Source organism: Choloepus didactylus, chromosome 5, assembly GCF_015220235.1.
Source record: "Choloepus didactylus isolate mChoDid1 chromosome 5, mChoDid1.pri, whole genome shotgun sequence".
NCBI classification, from domain to species: Eukaryota; Metazoa; Chordata; class Mammalia; order Pilosa; family Megalonychidae; genus Choloepus; species Choloepus didactylus.
Genome location: NC_051311.1, coordinates 100,146,206 through 100,167,567, shown reverse-complemented (window position 1 = coordinate 100,167,567; position 21,362 = coordinate 100,146,206). Strand labels below are relative to the sequence as shown.

The following is a 21,362-nucleotide window of genomic DNA, read 5'->3' as shown; positions in this document are numbered from 1 at the left end:
CAATGGAGAAATACTTTAATAGTATCTTTTATAACTCTGTTTCTTTATTGAAAAAATAAGAGCTAACCAATGTGTTGTGAAATGGGAAGATTTGTTCCTCTAGAAAATCACGTACACCACCCAGAAAACTGCCACTCACAGAGTTTTAAACTCAAAGGTCTTTGAAATCCGTCTCAATATAGAGTGGGTGAGGTTAAAACCTACTGATTTATTTGACAGAAATGTATACAACTGCATGATCATCAAATTAAGCACCCACTCAAATTTGACACTGTGGTAGGAGTTAATTGTATATGAAAACTTGAAATTTAAGAAGATATTAGGAACTCAGTTGAAAATAGAGATATTTAAAGCACATGCTGTAGATTGTGGGTTAGAAAATCACTGAAATTAGAGAGACTGCTTTGAGGAAGAAACAAAATAAGAGTCATTCTCCTTAGACCTTAAGTAAAATTCTATGTTTAAAGGTCAATATTCAACTCCTTATTTTTAAAAAGTACTAAAAGATGTCATAATAACAATGGTTGAAGTGGTGAATCCCAGCTTAGGCCATGGATTCTGAGTAGGGGGTGATGTTCCTTGGAGGGGTCCTCAAATCCCCTGTAAGACCTTTCACACACGCAGCCGGATTCTGATAGGTTCTGATAAGTGCCTTCCTGTGTCCACCTCAGTCAGCGTTGCTTCCATGTTGAGAGACTAAGTGGGTCAAGTACATATTTAACCTTGATTATCCTACAGGTGTGGTAAGACCAAAATGTGAACCGGTCTGTGTTCATTTAACCCTAAACATAGTCAATTGAGAAAGGAATAGAAACATGTTTCCAAATACTTTCGTAAGGATTTTTCAGCCATGTAGTTTCTTTCTTTCTTTTTGAATTACAGTTAAAACATGTAAGTGTGGCGGGACTTTTCTACTATTTTATCGCTTCTTTATCCTGGGACAGTTATGCTTACCTCAGGGACTTAACTGTTTTCACATTTTTTTTAAAATTAAAAATCTACCCAAAATATGTGAATCTGATTAAACTTTCAAATATCTGAAAAACAGTGACAAGATCATAAAAAATGTGGAGGGCAAGAAAAATATCAAATATAAATAAGTACAGTGAAGTCCTTTAAAAGTTACTTTTGTGTGTACATGATTGTGGGAGTGTCTGTGCTGCCAAATTCCAGGCATCAAAATTAATTTAAATTATTTGTTTTACAAAATAAAATAACTCTGTCCTGATTTTGTGGTTCAAAATCCAGATTAAATGTCTTTCTTCTCCATGAAATCAATTCAGACACTTTTTAATCTGAATTTTACTTACAACCTTTTATTTTTTCTTGGAATACATCAAAATGTTTCAGAATCAGACATTCTACAAGTGAAATGGATACATTTCTAAATTGCTGATCCTGTTTAGTTTTGATAAATAAATCTACTCTCCCACTCTAGGTAACAAGAACTAGAGGAAAAAATACATTTTAAAAAGGCATTTAAAACTATACATTAATGAGAACATTGCAAATATTTAAGATTTTTAAACTAATTCCATGTGATATTTCAATAGGATAATTCATTAGTCCAATCCTCTAAATAGTCCCAAAGTGACATGAATTCCTCTGCAGAATGAATGTCTATAGAGGGTAATCCATGGAAGACAGACAAGCCTCTTGTCATTTGTAGCTTTAATCCATTGCCTAGGGCGTGAAAGTGCTTAGGATAACAAGTGTGGGAATCACTAAAATCAACATTATTTTTGGATTTTATTTTCTTAACAATACTGACTGATCAATAGGCTTGCGGAAGCTGACAAATACAATAAGGTCAGTTTGATGAGTCAATCTAGTGAAGTAGAGAGAATCCCTCCTCCCCTTCCTCCTTCCTTTAAATCCTGGCCGTCCTCCTCCTCCTCCACCTCCACTTACACAAACACACACTGGGGCGGGCGGGGGTGGGGGAGGGCCAAGGGAGGGAGGGAGAGCTGCTTATTCTCTATTGGTCTGTAGACGTTAAGTTAGGAAAGTTGTAGAGGCAATGCTTAGATCTTTATGAGAACACTAAGCCACTTTCAGTAAGTGTTTATATTTTTAATTGCAAGACTCACCCTCTCCTTTCAAATGAGAAATTTCCATACTGTTGAAGTGGAGTTCTTTCTGTATTTGAAGTGGATATGTTGTGTAGAGGTTGGCTATGGGGAGCAGAGAGCTTTGGGAGTAAAGAAGGGAAAGTTCTGTTAATTTCTATAACTCCCCCCCCCAAAAAAAAAACCCTGAAATTATTAGCTTTAGAGAAAATTGAAAGAAAAAATGGAAGAGGGAATTTAAACACCTCAGACAATATGCCTGTCTAGGAAAGGATAACTAATGGTGTTTGTAAGACTGCCTAGATATATGCATATATGTCCCACAAAAATTTAGTAACCCCTCACCAGTTGTATGAAGACACAGAGATATTCTCTGTATGTTGGTCCTTGACACTCAGCAGGGACTTTTGCAAACTTGGTAATCTCCCTTTGCCCTTTAGAACAAACCTAGGAAAGTGGCTTTAATTAATGAGATGTGAGGCATTAAAAACGTTAGCCAGAGCATTCCAGAAGCTGGAAAACCATAGCTGTTTTTAAATTCTGAGTATCCTTTTGAGAATCCCCTGTTGTAATTTATAATTCTCAGTGGACCTATATTTGTCTTGAACTGATTGTTGAAATGGGCTTTACTAGGAATTTCTTCACTGAAATTGCAGTGGGGCGGGAGAAGGGGGTGGTTGAGCCTAGGGGTTTTGTTGGGAGGAGGGAATGATCTCTAACAAGGCTTTAAAACCTTCAGTGGTTAAAGTTATATCGATGGAAAAGGATACACACGTACACACACATAATATATAAATTTAGCAGGCTTATATAATAAGCATGAACTGTAAATTCTGTAGGTAGCAGAATTCAGATTTTTAAAATAAAAATTGTACGAAAAAAAATGGCTATAAAAGAACGCTTGCCTTGGGAAGTAAATTTATGGCTACATGCCTTTCACAAGCTCGCTGGAGGGTTCTGCTCCCGGCTCTAATCTCTACGAGATGTTTTTTGCATGTGTTGTGTGACAGGAGGGAAGGGGAGTGGGTTGAGCTCGCCTGTTCTCCCATTGTCAGCCAGTCTAGTGAGTGTTGGGAAAACCTGTCTGTGGGATCTTGTGTCATCTCTCCCTACATGTGTACAGGAAAAGTCCGCGCTGCTCACGGTTCCTCTCTCTCTCTTTCTCTGTTTTCCTTTCATTCTGCTTCCCCGGAGCCGAATGAAGCAGAGAGCAGGATTAGAGTCCGCCACCGGCTATCAGAACAGCGTAGATAAAAGGAACTGCTTCTTAAGCACCACTGCAGCAACCCTTGTTAATTTTTTTTTTTTTTTTTTTTTTTCTTCCCACACAACAGTTGTGCCTCATTATCCGGTGCCGGGTTTGATTTTTTTTTTTTTTTTTTTTTTTGGGGTGTGTGTGTATAGGGTTTGAAGTTTCTGGGCTTCAGTGACTGTTACAGAAGAAGAGGTGCTAGTGTTGCATTGAGGTCTTGATTGTCTGCATTTATGAATGAAACTGACCTAAGTCACCTGTTACCTCCAGTTTCCAGATTGTTTGAACTTCTCTGGCCGCACAATACGGGAGGGAAGCCTGAAGCGGCATAGGGACCTACAGCGTCTGCAGCATGGGCTGTTTTACTAGGATTGTCTGTCTGATCTGGGGAGTATTACTTGCAGCAAGAGCAAACTATCAAAATGGGAAGAACAATGTGCCGAGGCTGAAATTATCCTACAAAGGTAAATCTTTGTTTTTTTTTCATTTATTTGGCTAGATTTCTAATGCCCCCTCCCCCGTTTTCATTCCCTGAACTCCCTCTCCAACCCAACCCCTCAAACCTTTAGTTTAAGCTGGAAACCTTTGTGACTGTGTCTATCCTTCAGAGATGATTTAAGCACTTTTTTTTTCTAATAAAAGCATATCTCTTGTTCCATTTCTAACAATTTAACTGCAAACAAAGAACATTTAATCACATTTGCAGAGAAGAGCGGCATGCCTGGTCCATGCTGATCTGTGTATGCAATCATATCTCACGTTTTGTTAATTTATCAGACTTACATCTATTAAAATATTTTTAAAAACCCTAATGTACAAATAGACTCTTTTGAGATATGCATGCCTCACCTATAATAATTGCTTTGACAAACTGGGTTTTCTTAGTTCTAGACATTAAATAGTTAATCGTCATCATGAATATTCAATTTGTTCAAATCTGACAATCAGATGCTTAACATAAGCTGTAGATCTCGGTTTGCCAGGAGAATATAAACCGAAGAGAACAGACTAGTTTTTCCACAGTGTGTTATGATTGTACAAAAAGCTGCGTATTTGGCTAATTGGTGTAAAGCTAAAGCCTTTGAAAGAAAATGTTATTTAATTCCATAGGTACTTCAGTGAGAATTGAGGAGACACCATTCTAGTAGCTTACCTAGTTGTGTGAACTTCTCTTTATAAAAGTACAAATTTAAGAGAGAAAAAAACAGCTTTATCACATGGTTGCTAGTACTTTTTTGGTTACAGTTTAACATGCATGCTTGTTTTTTTAATGAAGATTTTAAAGAATGTATTTGTTCTACATTTGTCTAGATAGAGTTTATAGATACTTGTGTAAATTAATGCTAACATAGATTCCCAAATGACAAGTATAACTTTCAATGACAGAATATTTATGTAACTCGGGTATTGTTAAATGGGTTGAAGATTAAACTGTTTTAACTTAAGTAGATTTATTCCCTATGGTGTTGATTTCTTATGATTCTCAGATTTCTAGAATTGGGGGAGGGGCTGTGGGAAGCTTCCAATTATGTTTCATTTGTAGCCTATAATATGAGAGAAAATTATTTTTCTATCTATAGAGATTTCTGTCTACTGTACCTTTCTCTTAAGCCAGAAAACATTTTCTGTAATTTTCACATAATGGTAAATTTCTTTCTGAACGTTCAAGTGTGAATGAGGACCTCACATAGGGAAGAGATATAATTTTCACACTTTGAATTAGAAAATTAAACACCTATTAAATGTGTTTATTTAGATTTAATACTTAAGTAGAAATATATTCAATTGAGAAATATATTTCTTGGTTTAAATATCTTCTTGTGTATTAAATTGGGAATAGATTTTAAACATCAGCAAATAGAAATGCAACTTTACTTGGTAAGCAAGATTTTAAAAATAATCATAACACTCATTAAAAATTTAATTAATTGTTTAGTACAGGTTTACTCAATAATTGTCATTAAATTATTTCCATAGGATATGATATTATGGAATCTGTGCTTTAATCAGTTTTTGCTTTCTATTTTCACTTCTTGAAAGGGTCCCATCACATAATTCCTGGGTTGGTGGTCCACTTTGACCAAGTTTGTATTTCTTAAGAGTAAGTTTTACAAGCAACTTTTGTTCTTGAAGATGTGAATGGCTATATGCTATCATTTTAGAATTACAGGTTTGAAATCATGAAATACATAAAAATGCAGAATAAAATTTGAGAATTTTGCTTTTTTATTTTGCAAGAAAATTTATTTCCATTGTAATAGATTGCTGTCCATTATAGAGATGCTGACTCTTTCTATATATTAAAGAGATGCTGTTTAATTAGTGAAGCTCTTTGTTATATATACATGCCTTAAAATTGTCTGATGAAGCAAAATGTATATATTGACAAGATGTATATATTTGACCCTGTCTTCATAAACCTTTATAGTAAAGACATCCATTAGACTTACTCTGCTTACCTTTAAATTAAAAACTGCCTTACAGCTACCTATCAATTCTATTGATATACCTAGAGATGGGCAATTCAGTAAAGTAAAATGTGACTGAACAACAATAAGAAGAATAAAAAGGATGGGTCAAGCAATTTTTCCTCTGTCATTTTATTAGTCTGTCATTACCTTTTTGTCTCTACATGTATACTTGTTTTGTGAAAGCAAATGCCTGGTAGCCAATTGTTAGTACTTTGTTTCTAAACTATAATGCAGAAATTTTTTTTTTTTTGAGCTACTTCTTTTTTTCCCTAATTAGATGTCAAACATGGTTAAACTATCCACTGCATTGCCCTTAAAAATGTTCCAGCATGATTCATGAAGAGTTAAATCCCTGCCAACCCTAATTTCCCATGGTCACTTGTTTTCAAAGATCCACCATTAACTCTCTCATTGCTCAGGATGCCAAGAGGAAATTTCAGGCAATCACTGTGCTTACTTTCCACTTGTCATCTTGCCTGGTAGGTGATGAAAGAGATCGGATATGTTAAATGAGAAAGAAAAAGAAGTAAAAGACAAGAAGGCAGCCTTTGTAGTGGGTGTACATACATATCTAATAAGATACCTCTTTACTTTCTAGGAAAAAGAGATTGAATAGTTGTTTTCAGGACCATCTGGAGAAGTGATAATATTAGAAAAATGGGGTATGCTGGCTTTTCCTGTGAACCAGTCTGATTTAGAATCCTTGTGGGGGAAGCAAATGTGAGAACTCTGCAAATTTCACAGTCACATACACATTATCCTCAAGAAACATTCACTCAGAGTTACTTTCACCTTCCTTAAGTATATGTAATATAGCTAAATGTTAATGCTTCTCTTTGAAATTGGTGCATAGCTTCTATTCCCCCATCAAAAGTAGTCAATTTTCACTTTTCTCCTGAAATATCAGAAAATCATTTAATATCCCATTTGGAATATGTAGTACAATATGGTCTTCAACAGAAAAATGTATGGAAATCACAAGGAAATAGCTTAGGTTTTGGGTTTTAAATGAATGACAAATGTTCCATCACTCAAAATAATGAGTTTTTCAAGGACATTGTGCTTTAGTTTTAGTAGAAATCAAAGACACATTCACTTCTCAATGTGATGGTGATCATGAGAATCCAAAGGTTAAATCAGTGCCTTTGACCTTACCTTCATAGGGAAGACTTTTAGTAAGTAGGGCTTAAATAAATGGTAAATATTTTAAAGTCCTTCTTTTACAATTTTAAAGATTGATTTTCAATAGTCAAGTTGTTGAATTATTGTCTATGAAATTATCGGTTAAGTCAAACATTCTCATGCATATCTTTCTGATACTAAAGGATGATGTTTCTCTAAAATTCCAAAGTAAAATTTGCAAAAGTTTTTTCTTTGCCTTTTGCGCAGTATTTAATGATCACTTCAAAATTAACTAACATGAATAATCATTTACTAATTAAACATGTTGACTTCTTTCAGAGATTTTACTTCTACCAAAGTAGTATTTTAAATATGTATGAATGATATAGCTTCCCCTAAATATTTAATGGTTGAGAACAGTAATCTTGGCAATCTACAGGTTGGAAATTACAATGAAATTATTTACAAATAAAATCATTATTAGCTTAAAATGACGTTCCTCTTAAATTATATGTGTGTGTGTGTGTGTGTGTGTGTGTGTGTGTGTGTGTGTAATTATATAAGATAGAGTGGGTGTGATCTTTCAAGTCCCATGAGAAGTTTTCATGATAGCGTAAATATTCACGTGATAATATAAGAAAGAATTTGTCTTATACTGAGTATTTCTTCAGAACCAAAATATAACATTTCTAGGGATGGTAGGGGAAAATATGAATGAATGAATGCATGAATGAATGAATAAATAAATCTGTAAATATAAATATATATACTCACAGAGCAAAGAAGTTATACATTCCTTGCATTGCTTTTTCTCATATGCAGTCAGTCACTGTGTATTTGGCACTAGGTCTCTGAATTGCTGATTCTTATTTACCATGGCCTTTTCTTCTTGAGTCTATTCACTTTAATAATCATATTTTGCTTGAATTTAAACACAATGAAAACTGGAACATTTTATTCATCCATTCAACAAGTACATACTGGAAAAAATAATAAAAATTAAAAATAAAACAAGCTCTCAGTTACACATCTTGTAATCCAACCAGGTCAGATAAGCTGAGGGCTAGTGAAAGTCTCCAGTTTGTGGCTTCACTCCTTAAAGATTCCAACCAGACTTTTGCAGTCACACTTTATGCAACATAGACTTTGGGAAACAGGAAAATAACTGAGACCACAAAACCATTCCATGTAAGCCACTGACCCACCAACTTGTGATAACGACATTCATTCACTAACTTAAATCTAAATACTGAAAAGAGAATTTTTCCAATTCTAACATTTTATGTCATTTTTCTCTTCATATATGTTATTACAAGCACCCACTACTGTCAGTATATATAATACTGTCAGTATATATGTAATACCTATTTAGCCAACTAACTAGATGTCGAGATCTACGTGATAATTTCTCTTTATTTTCTGATTTTTAATTATTGAATATAAATCAAACCACATAATTAACAAATATCGTGTGTTTTTTCCATCAAAATCTAAATTTTATGTCAGGAATTAATGCAATTTAAGGAACTTTCAGGAATAAAATTTAATCATAATTAGTTAATATGATTGCATATGTTCCTAGTAACAAAATTGTAACTTAAAACATTGGTTGTAAAGTGTGACATATTTATCCTTAGTGTGAATATGTAATTGTATTGGAGAATAAATTGTTCATCATGTTTTCTTCTTATTTTTCAAATGTGTGCTTCAACTAACTTCTTTTGTAAAGTTATCATGAACTTTAAGTGGACTATGAAAGACTCTATAGCTTGACTTCTTTTCACAACTTTTCTTATTTAAACCTGAGTGGTACCCATATGTATCACAGTTCCAGAGGTCAAAATACCACACAACTGCATGTTTTGGAGAATTTTAAAATCTAAAGTCAAGATGATCATAAATAGAATTCATACTTGAATCTTTCTAAAATCTACCAGAGAGACTAGTATTAAAATGAATTTTGAATAGATCATTGACAACTTCCACATGCAAAGTCTGGATATTAATTATATTGTGGTACATTACAGGTTTCAACAAATAAGACATTGTTTTTATCAAACCATCATGAAAAAAGGTTTATGATTAAATGAACAATTGTTGCATTTTTGAAGTTCTATATAAAATCTTCAAAACTTGTGATACTATTGAACTGAAATTAGTGCATGTCATTAAAGCATATATTTTAAATGATTCGCAGTTGTAAAAATGAATTAGAATAAGTGTGAGTCTTGGGATGAATTTTCATCCCTTATGAATTCTAAGGTACTATTTAAAGGAATTATTGTGATTTGTAGTTCTATGCTTCCACTAATAGGTGGCACTAGCAATTTGTGGCAGCGCTTTCAATAGTTTGAAAATGGGCAGGCTGCTAGGATAAATACACACAAGGTGATGTGTGGAGGCCAAGCTTGGAAAAACTGGTACAAGAGGCATGAGATGTGGGATGCACAAAACAGAAGCATTAGCTAAAATGGAACTTGCTAAAGATTTTGATGTCCAAGTCTTTGCATACGTTTTTTGGTACATTTTGATCCTGGAAAAGTAAATGGCTGTAAGTAGCAAAATAAATAAATTTTAACTCAAATGAAAATTTACATGTTAAGTTGCTCTGTAAAATGCAATGCAAAATAATAGTACCAAACAATTAGAATGACAGAAGGAAAGATTCCTGCCCTTTATATAGATATATACATATGCATATATGTATGTATTTTTTAAGTCTGAATCACAAAGTGAGCTTAACAGGAAAGGGGTTGCCTGCCTTGGAGCACACTATCGCCATCATTTATAATTGGAGAATAGCTAGTTGAGAAGATAATATTTAGAAAATTACATTTGGTGTATTTCTTTTTTTTTTCTACTTTTGCTTCATAGGGTATTTTGAATTATCATCATAATTAAACATATGGAAGAATCAGTAAATTCTATCTGACACAAGTCTGACTGTCTCCAGCTACTATCTCCTTCTATTGCTGAGATATAAACATCGGTATAAATAGGGAATTCACACACTATTTCCAAACAGTAACAAAGCTGGACTCTGTCAAACCCAGGATAAGAAAATATACAATTTACAATTGAATTAGGGAATGAAGATAAGCAAAAATAAAATTCTGTTGATAAATATGAAGAATACTTTGGCCTTAGTATTTTCTACAAGCTGTGGTAAAACATAAAGGGACTACAAATTCACGAAGTCTTGTTATCTCCTAATTGAGTCACTAAACCTGCTTTTCCAGCTTTTCTTTGCTTGGAGAGATGTGGCCTGGTAAACAATGTTGACTAAACCTTACAGTAACTTAATTTGTTGCTGCAATCATAAACATACCTTTAGATAAATATAACACCCACTTGAGTTTTCATAAGCAAACTAAAAAAAACTTGGTTGTATGGAATACTTCAAATGACTTCTTTAGTCTGTAAAACTTCTTTATGTGAATCATCTTTGTTCCGCCAGATTGTAAGGTTCTCAAAGTTGGATCTGTATTATTTTTTCATCTTTATATTCTCATTGGCTAGCACAGTATCACTCATTGTTGAAAGATTTTGCACCTCATTTGACATATCGTTTTTTAATTAGTAATTTTATTTACAAAGCTCTATACCCGCCAAACAGAAACTCCACCTTACCCCTTCCACCATCCTCTGGAAACCTCTAGTATACTTTTTATCTCTGCAAATTTGCTATTTCAAGATATTGCATGTAAGTGACATCATAAATATTTGTCCTTATGTGCCTTGCTTATTTTACTCCACACCATTTTCCAAACCAAAAATATGCTTGTCATTGAGTTAAAAAAATGCAAATTTATAATAAATTGTTTCATTTTAAGTGAGTTGTACATTGTAACACAGTAGGGAGTGCTACCTGCTGGGGTAGGAGGTTATCAGTTGAAGCATTGAGAGGTATACAGAGGATGTGAGAGCCATGAGATCTCCTTCTGATCCAGGCTTATACTAGTATGGAATTCAGAAAGTATCCAGGTCATGTTTGTTTGCCTGCATGTAAGAGATGGAGAATATGTAACAATACATACATCAAGGCTCTAGGAACCAGGCTGAGGAATTGTTTCATTTGTGTGAAAGTATACCCTGACCTTCCTTATTCTCTTAGAACATCTCAGTAAACACAGCCAGAAAGGAAAGCAAGACTAATCTAAACCCAAATTGTGCTTTAGGAAAAATGCCTCATCTTCAGTGTCATTGTATCTGAATGTTTATGTAGAACAAGTCAGTCCTGCCAAACAAAATTGAACATATACTCCTTTAACATTTTCAGTTGACTCTTTTACACTGCCTACACTTTGGATGTTATCCTGACTTCCCTCTCTGACAGCTTGCTAATATTTAGCATTTTGGAGCTTTGCTTGCTTCCTTTCCCACACTTAATCAAGAGTGCCAGTTGCTCATTGTCATTTGCTCTTACTCTCCAAGCCAGCCTCCTACCCTTGGCCGTGCCGTCTCCAACCTGGGAGCCCCAACCACTTGCATCCTCCGCCCTATTTGCTATAATATGCAAATCATATGCTATTAAGTGATAGCTTTTAAAAAGTGAGTAACAGCCTAATCCAAACCCTTAAGGAATCTATTTAGGCAAAGCTAAAAAAGAGTTGTTTACATCTGAGGCTGACTTTTCATGATATGTGACAAAAATTTTTAAATTTTACCTTCAAATTTGAAATTTAAAGAGAATAAACTCGGCTCCACTATGCCCATCCTTTAAAAGTTAGTTTAAATGAACCTAGATTTTCATCAGCTATGCAAGTTTCAATTATTTATGAAAATCGGTTATTACAATTAATAAGTGTTTCCTACTTGCATTCTGTGTAAGACACAGCACACAATCCTGCATGTCATGTTCCCTACTCAGAAAAATAGGTCTATATGCCATAATAGTATATACATTTAAAATACTAAACAAAACTGTAAATACATCTGTAAATACACAAAACAAACCAAAAAACCTTTAAAATAGTTTGTGATTGGTGTCTCATGAATGGATACATTCTTGGATAAATAAATGTGTACAGTAGTACTTCTGAGGAAGGCGGTATCACATCTAGTTAAAGACTTCACAAGGGCTTTTTCAAATAGGACACAGGGAAAGTAAGCTTTGAAAGATAAGAACGTGAGAAAGCAAGAATAAGGAAGTGTGGTAATCACTGCTATCAAAAACTGTATCTTCGTATTTTTTTTCTAAGAAAACACTCATGTGTTTTTTATGTGATTGATATAATATAGTTATATACTTTCTTCTGCATTCAAATGCAGTAAGGAAGTAAAATCTGTGTTTCAACAAGGGGAACTTAAAGTAGCCACATATCAGACTAGGGATTTCGTTAGTTAATATGCAGTTGTCTATGATGGAAAATGGGAGCAAAAGGGACATGGCATATACTGGTAAGGACTTTTTCACAGTGGTCATTTAGGCTGTTCCATCTTTCCTTAGGATTTGTCTCTAAAATACATGAGCCAGGCTTCTTTCTAACCGAAGGAAGGAAGAAAAAGACGTCGTTTGGGTATCCAATGTGGAAAACTCAGTCATTACACTTCTTTGAAATTATAAAATATACTGGTTTAGAATGCTGTTTTCTTCTGGTTTTCATTAATTCTTATTTTTCTGCTTTATTATTTTGTTAACCAATGCACCAAGTTGTTAAAAGAGCTAGTCCTATTTTTAAAATCATGTTTTTGCTTCTTTATTTTTTTTTTTTGTGAAGGCACCTATGGCATTTAAATAATAGGTACCAGGTATTAAAATGCCTCTTAAATGTCTATTCCTATTATAAACCACAAATATCTAAATGCAAAGATGTATATTGCATATATTTTAATTACATGTAGTGTTTTGTCATCATTTATGGTGTTTCTCTGGCTCACATAAGAATAACTTAGCTTCAGAACAAAAAGTCTAGTAAAATATAGTCCATAATATACCAGGCAAAAAGCAGGTTCATGGTATTTTGCATCACAAACTGCAAAAAGTGACTTCTGAGATTTTGGCAATAATACTGTAATTTCTTGTACTTGCAGAATTGTGTATAGATGAAGAGTTGCATACACTGATTTGTTTTTCTAAGTTACATTACATTTAATTAGGAATTATAGAAAGTGGAATACCAATCATTGGAGCCTAGGGTTGCAGTGGAGAGTTGTGGAGAGGGGTCTCTTCCTTTGGTTGATCATATCTTAAGTGGTGCAGGATTGGCTATGATCTTCTAACCTTTAAGGGCTGACCACCCTTCCCAAGCACCTTCTGTTGTACAATGTCTAGCCGAGTTCTCTGCTCTCTCGTAGGCATTGCTACTCTAGAAAGTTTCCAAGATGCCCCTTCCAGAGGCACAGAACTCAGTCTTGCCTCCATAGGTGCACACATACATTTCTATGCACACCTCCTCCACCTCCAGGGTACAAGCAGGATACAGATCCCCCCACTACAATAACCTTCCATTTTTTTTCTCCATGCTTGAAATAATTTAATCATTTTTTCCCCTGATTCTGTCCACTTGCCCCTTTTTCTCAGGAATTATAGTCTTCAATCATATTTTCTTGGCCCTTCAAAATAAATCTCCTTTGAGGCTATCTTTTGAAAATAAAATCCTGTTAATTCTTCCTTGGGGGTATGGAAAAAGTATCCAGGCCTCAAAGATAAAAAGCCTCTATGTCCCTCTTGGGAGGAGGTTAGGATCCTTGCATTTTTAACGGATAAATCTATAGCTGCGCAACCAAAAGGAACAATTTCTTAATTAGGTTACCCTGCCACTTTTAATTTCCACTGTTTCACTGTTTCCCCCTAATACACAAATACACTTAATGATTTTAATAAGACATCATGCCTAATATAGAAATGTATCATTCTTAAATTTCAACATAAATGCTTCAGTTTTACATCTATAAACCATATTGATTAAAGGGTAATATTGAGTCTCCTTGACCCTTGAAAGGGAAGAACATTTCCCAAGCGATGGCCAGGTGGAGTAGCAGCAGGCTCACACAGCTGGCACATGTGTGCCTGGGTTGCCCAGGCAGCTCATCCTTGTCTGTCTGTGCCACTATCTGGAAAAATCACTTTCCCGGATGCGTTAAGTTCTGGAGACCAGCTGTTAAGCCAGCTGAGGGCTGCATGTATCTCTTCACCCACCCAGAGGGCACGAGATATCTCCACTTGGATGTCTTACAGGAAGGTCCAACTAAACTTGTTCAAGACTGTACTCACTGCCCTCTTTATAAGTTTGTTTGTCTTCCATTATTCCCAGTTTAAGGGAATCGTGTCATTTTGCCCCTTGTCAAAGCCAGTAACAACTTTGCTCCTTCCCTCGCTGGCCCAGCCCATGCTTAACCAGCCCCAGTGTCCTGAAGAATCTAACGCTTGAGTCGATCTCTCAAATCTGCTCTCCTCTCTTCCACTTAAGGTCAGGCCCTCATCATTACTTGCCTAATTATGGCAATGACCAACCTATAAATGGTGTCTCTCCTTTTCTGTCATTCTCAGTTATGATTCTTTCTGAAATTGAAGTCTGATCATATTTTCCCACCACTTAAAATTCCTGCTGCTTAAAGAACAAAGCTCAGACTCCTTAGTGTGACCTGTAAGAAAGATTAGCCTAAAGGAGTCCTAGGGACAGAAGGCAGTATTTGGAGGCTCTTGCTGTTGTTCAGATATGAGAGAGTCAGTGCCTGAATGAGGACCGTGACAATGGAAATGGGAAAGAAAGAGTGGAGATGAGAGACATTGCAACACTAGAAAACTTAAGCTTGGTAAAAAATCGACTGCACATACAACCCTTAAACAATAAGGCCTTAAATTTTGCAGCTGGGAGAGTGATGAAACTATTGATAATAACTGGAAAGTGAAACTTTCTTCACCTTGAAGTTACCTCCATGCACCAACAGAGCCTTACTTTCTCCAAACTACACCTGTGAACTTTCCTTCCTGTGTCCATTTCCCAGTAGTGGTACATCCTCCCACCTTGTCAGTTGTTTTCTGATACTATCCTGTTCAATAAACATTTAGTTGAGTATCTCCTTTGGCAAAGCTTTTGAAGAGACAGACAGAGAGGTAGAAATATAATATGCAAATGTCCTGAAGACATTTAACATTTTGAAGGGGAGAAGACACAGGTTGTCAAATTTTTAAAAGTATAGCTGTTCTTTATCCATCTTATATTCCCAGTCAAGTTAAACACAGAGTCTTGTGCACAAAAGGCTCTGATTTAATACTTCTTGAATTAAGTGTTTTAAAGAGTAAGTGAAGAAGCAGTACATAATCACTCCTGGTTATAGGGCTGAAGGAGTCGAGGCGGGGACATACATATGATGGATTGGAATGCAAAATGTAGCCAAATTTAATTTTATGGTTTTTAAAATGAATTAGTGGAATATTTGATTGTAAACAAGATTATTTAAGGCAACAGAAGTAGTTTAGATAGAGAAAGAAAGAGAATTTTAAAAAAGAAGTTAGAGGATTTAGAGTTTTGTCTAGATGATGAAATGTAGAAGTTTACAAATGAGTGACATGTGCAAGCAGTGTTTTAGGAAACTAGAAACCTGGGAGTCTACCTTCAGTTTGGACTTACTGAGTCATCATCTGAGATGCTGAAGCAAGATTCTGAAACAAATGGCTGTAATCTGGATTGGGCTTACACATAATGACCTTGTGGGTTATAAGGCCTTCAAATGTGGACATGTAGCTTATCCTTATTTACATAAATCAATACATTATTACATGTCCAGGAAATGTCAAGTGACATTAAACAACAAAATAAACCTCTGCAGGTATTTATGCTTTAGCTCAAAATTTAAAAATCCACCAATCGAGCATTATTTAGAATCCCGCTATCTACCAATACTCTATTCCATCCCGATTTCATCAAATTTCCTTAGATTTATGGAAGAGCACATATTTAGAACGTCTGGCCAGGAATCTTACTCACCTTTATCACGATGCCATTCTGTGGGCAAAGCGAGAGATCATGGGTGACAATAACTTTTTCCAGTTCGTTAACTGTATTGTGTGGGTTCATCACTCTTTAGATGAATTTCTTCTTTTATGCCCCCAGGTCTGGTGTAGAGATTCACTCCTTGACACCTGATTCTAACTAGATAAAATTGAAAGCTGTGATCAGGCAGAGCAACTACTGCTCAGACTCCAGTTCCCTATCAGGCTCTCCTGCACTGGCCCAGAGACGTTTGAGTTTCTTCATTTCACCGTGTGTTCCTCATGCTCAATAGAGACACAGATGTCTTCTGCTTTCCAAGAGGCTGATTCAGAACAGAATGAAAGCTCCCTTTGCACACTCTGAAAGAAGAGACATCTTTTCTCTGTCATTTAACCTCCTAATCTAGGCAGTTCTTCAGAACAAAAAATTCTTACATACAAACAATTAAAAAAAAAAAAAGCTTCTTTCTAGAACCCATAAACTCACTTAGCAAGTCAGGGTCAGTATCTGTTTTGTCCACTCTTGTTTCACCGGAACCTAGATACTTCTCTGATTGGTTTTGCTCTTTTAACAGTCAAATTGGAGAAAACCTTCTACTCTATGAAAATACATGTGTCCAAAACTATATAAACATCAGCACATTAATTTTGAAAGAATCTGTTTAGCCCATTTTGAGCAAATACCATGAAAGAAAGGGAAAATTGTGATGTTAAATAGTTTCTTTAGTACAGATCTCAGTCTGTAACATTGAGCTGCACCACATGTAATGCACTCTGTGGGCCACATTCCACAACTGGATGCTCCATTATTCCCACTACACCATCCGTTTCTTATAATTTGGTTTTCTTTATAGATGTAGATAATGTCTGAATGTCTCTCATGTGCCCATCATAAAGAGGCAGATTTACTACCCTTTCATATTTCCACAAGAATAAAATTTCATATTCTTATAATATACTGAATGAAAGCACATATTTAATTACAAAGAAATATATTGATAATATACATTACTATTGTTTAGTGGTATTGAAAGGTAAGTCATGCCGTGTGTAGAGTATTCAAGTATCTGCTTGGTGGCCCACTGAAAGTTAAGGTTTGAAGAACTTTCAGGGAAGACAGTGGAGTAGGGAGCTACAGGACTCGCTCCTCCTACAGAAATAGCCAGTGGACAGGCAGAAATTGTTGGAAACAATTGTTCTGTAGCTCCAGAGGCCAGGGGAGTAATGTACAACATCCAGGGAAGAGTGGAATGAATAGACTGAGAAACTACGATAAAAAACTGTAACTCGCTCTGTGGCAGCTGCTGGCACTCATCCCCCACCCTCAAGGTGAGCCATTCGGGTCCAATCCCTGGCTGGCTGCTGCAGTTGGAGAGGGCCATGAAAGCACTCTTCCCCAAGAATGAGGGTGTGGGGGGGGGTATCGTGACTGAGTACCAATCATGGCTTTTGATTGGCAAATTTAGATTGCTGGTCTTTGCTCTGGACTATGCTTGAGCCCCCTCTGTACAGGGACACCACACCCCTGACATGGGTGAAAGTGGTGGAGGTTTAAAGATGCAGGGACTCCCTAGGGCTGTGGGGAAAAGTTTGCTGATGAGTGCCATCTGCTGAGTAGGCCAGGAAAGCACAGCATGGCATGTGTGTGTGTGTTTGTGTTTGTGTGTGTGTGTTTGTGTGTGTGTGTGTGTGTGTGTGTGTGCTGCTTTGGCTGGGAATTACTGACTTGGGAAAGTCCTCTCCAGGGTCACCCTCCTGCCAGAATTTGCCCTTCAGGCAGAAGGAGCTAGAGGCAACAAAAGGAGAGTAAAATAATAATAATAATAATAGATACAAAACAAAAACAAACAAGATTCCTGGAGAAGGAACAGGGGAAATGAAACTTTCTCCTGAGGGTGAAACAATTGCACATATAGTGCCATCTTAAAAATTGTACTGCATATCCAGGACAAGAATCAGATGAAGAGTTGAAAAAATCAGATCAATTAAACATGTGCAATTCTAAAGGACTGGGATAAGTTGAACAAAGCATCAAAGAAGGACTTTAACACAGACAATCAACAATAAAACCCTAGGCAAGAGAGAGAAACTGACCTTCAGCATAAACCTATCAATATAATCAGAAGCCTAGACATCAGCAAAACGTTACAAGCCATGCTAAGTAACAGGAAGATATGGCCCAGTTAAAGGAACAAATTAAAATTTCAGAGGAGATACAGAATTTGGAACAACTAATACAGGATGTTCAAACACATCTCCTAAATCAATTCAAAGAGGTGAAGGAAAATATTGCTAAATAGAAAAGGGTATAAATAAGATATTGGGTGAGCATAAAGAAGAAATTAAAAGTATGAAAAGAAATATAACAGAACTTATGGGAATGAAAGACACTATAGAATAGATTAAAAATACGCTAAAGGCATACATCAGATTTGAACAGGCAGAAGAAAGAATCACCAAACTAGAAGATAGGACAATTGAATTCTTACAGACAGAGGAACAGATAGAGAAAAGACTGGAAAAAATTAAGCAGGGACTCAGGGAATAGAACAGCACAACATAGACGAATATGTGTCATTGGTCCCAGAAGGAGAAAGAATTGAAAAGGGACAGAAAAAATATATGAGGAAATAACGGCCCCCAATTTCCCAACTCTTATGAAAGACATAACTATACATGTCCAAGAAGCACAACGTACTCCAAACAGAATGAATCCTAATAGATCTATGTGGAGACACATACTAATCAGAATGTCAAATCCCAAAGCTAAAGAGAATTCCTAAAGTGGCAAGAGAAAAGTGATTTTTCACATACAAGGGAACCGCAATAAGATTAAGGGCTGATTTCTCATCAGAAACAATGGAGGTGAGAAAGCAGTGGTAAGATATATTAAGGCAATGAAAGAAAAACTGCCAGCCAAGAATTCTTTATCTAACAAAACTGTCTTTCAAAAATGAGTGTGTGTTAAAATATTCACAGATCAACAGAAACTGAGAGAGTACACTACTAAGAAACTGGACCTATAAGAAATACTAAAGGAAGTTTTGCAGGCTGAAAGAAAGACAGGAGAGAGAGGCTCAGAGGAGAGTACAGAAATAAAGATTATCAGTAACAGTAACTAATCTACAGATTAGTTGAGAAGGAAATTTATTTCTCTAAATGCCTACATTAAAAAAGAAGAATGCACTAAAATCAAAGACTTAGAAAAAAATAAAAAAAAAATCAAAGAAGACACCTGGAGGAACTAGAAAAAGAACAGCAAACTAATCCCCAAGGAAGCAGAAGGAAAGAAATAAAGATTAGAGCAGAAATAAATGATATTGAGGATAAAAAATAATAAATTATTATTTAATGAATTATTAAAATTTATTAATAAATAATTTTAAATTATTTAAAATTAATAAAACCAAAAGTTGATCCTTTGAGAAGACCAATAAAATTGACAAACCTTTAACCAGATTGACAAAGGAAAAAAGAGAAAAGATGCAAATAAATACAGTCAGAAATGCAGGGTGGTGGTGGGGGATTACTACTGACCACACAGAAATAAAAAGTGTCCAAACAGGACACTTTGAACAACTGCATGCCAACAAATGCCTGGATGAAATGGACAAATTCTTTTCTTAGAAACACACAAACAACCTACAATACTTAGAAGAAATAGAAGATCTCAACAGATAAATTACAAGTAAAGAGATTGAATCAATCAAAAACCTCCCAACAAAGAAAAAGCCCAGGATCAGATGGCTTCACAGGTGAATTCTGCCAGTCATTTCAAGAATAATCAATATTCTGCTCAAACTCTTCCAGAAAACTGAAGAGGAGGGAACACTACCTCAATCATTCTATGAAGTCAACATTACCCTAATACAGAAGCCAGATAAAGATACTACAAGTAAAGGAAATTACAGACTAAATTCTCCAACAAATATAGATGCAAAAATCCTCAACAAAAAAACTCAGAAATTTAATCCAGCAGCACATTAAAAGAATTATACACCATGGCCACATGGATTTTATTCCAGGTATGCAAGAGTGGGTCAACATGAGAAAATCAATTAATGTACTACACTGCATCTGTAAATTGAAGGGAAAAACCACATGATCATCTCAATTGATGCAGAAAGGGCATATGACAAAATTCAGAATCCTTTCTTATGAAAACACTTCAAAGGATAGGAATAGAAAGAAACTTCCTCAACATGAAAAAGGGGATATATGAAAAACCCACTTCTAATATCATATTCAATGGTGAAGATGGAAAGCTTTCTCTCTAAGACCTGGAACAAGACAAGGATGCCCCATATCACCATTGTTATTCAACATTGTGCTAGAAGTTCTTGCTAGAGCAGTTAGGCAAGAAAAAGAAGTAAAAGGCATCCAAACTGGAAAGGAAGAAGTAAAATTTTCACTATTTGCAGATGACATGAGCCTACATATAGAAAATCCCCCAAATTTTATAACAAATCTACTAGAGCTAATAAGCAAGTTCAGCAAAGTGGCAGGATACAAGATCAATACACAAACATCATCTTTTCCATAAACTACTATAAACTACTCATATAAGCAATATGAGAAATTCAAGAAATCCAGAAAAAAAAAAGCCATTTACAATAGCAAGTAAAATATTAAATATCTAGGAATAAATCTAACCAAGGATGTAAAGGACTTGTACACAAAAGATTGGTAAAGAAATCAAATACCTAAAGAAATGGAAGACATTCATGTTTATGGATTATTCTTAAGATGTCAATTCTACCCAAACTGATTTACAAGTTTGATGCAATCCCAATAAAGACTCCAACCACCTACTTTGCAGAACTGAAAAAGCCAATTATCAAATTTATTTGAAAGGATAAGTGGCCTAAATAGCCAGAAACATCTTGAAAAAGAACAAAGTTGGAGGAATCTTACTTCCTTACTTAAAAGCAAATTCCTATACAGTCGTTGTAACAGCATGGTACTCGTATAAAGATAGGTATTTTGACTGATGGAGTTCAATTGAAAGTTCAGAAGTAGACCCTCACATCTATGGTCAATTGATATTTGACAAGGCTGCCGAGTTCATGCAACTGGAACAGAATATTCTCTTCAACAAATGGTGCCATGGGAACTGGATATCCATATCCAAAAGAATGATAGAGGACCTGTATCTCACATCTTATACAAAAATGAACTCAAAATAGTCAAAGACCTAAATATAAGAGCCAGGACCACAACTGCCAAAAGATGAAGCAACTCAAGTGTTCATCAACTGTTGAATGGATAAACAAAATGTGTACACATACAATGGAATCTTATTCAGCTGTAAGAAGGAAGGAAGTCTGGATGCATGCAACAACATGGATGAACCTTGAGGACGTTATGTTTATTGAAATAGGTCAGTCACAAAAGGACAAATATTTTATGATATCACTGATATGAACTAATTATAATAAGCAAACTCATAGAGTTAGAAACTGGAGTTTAGGTTACCAGGAGATAGAATGAGTGTAGAGAATGGGGAGCTG

At 35.4% G+C, this 21,362-nt stretch overlaps 1 protein-coding gene across 1 annotated transcript in view; it reads left to right on the top strand.

Annotated features, from left to right (window-relative positions):
* The first annotated feature begins 3,513 nt into the window (after positions 1–3,513).
* SEMA3A (semaphorin 3A) overlaps positions 3,514–21,362 on the top strand; it is a 225,140-nt gene continuing 207,291 nt past the window's right edge. The window contains exon 1 of the mRNA XM_037837473.1: positions 3,514–3,785. Coding sequence (XP_037693401.1) covers positions 3,674–3,785 — 112 coding nt within the window. The 5' untranslated portion in view covers positions 3,514–3,673. The remainder of the gene's footprint in view (positions 3,786–21,362) is intronic.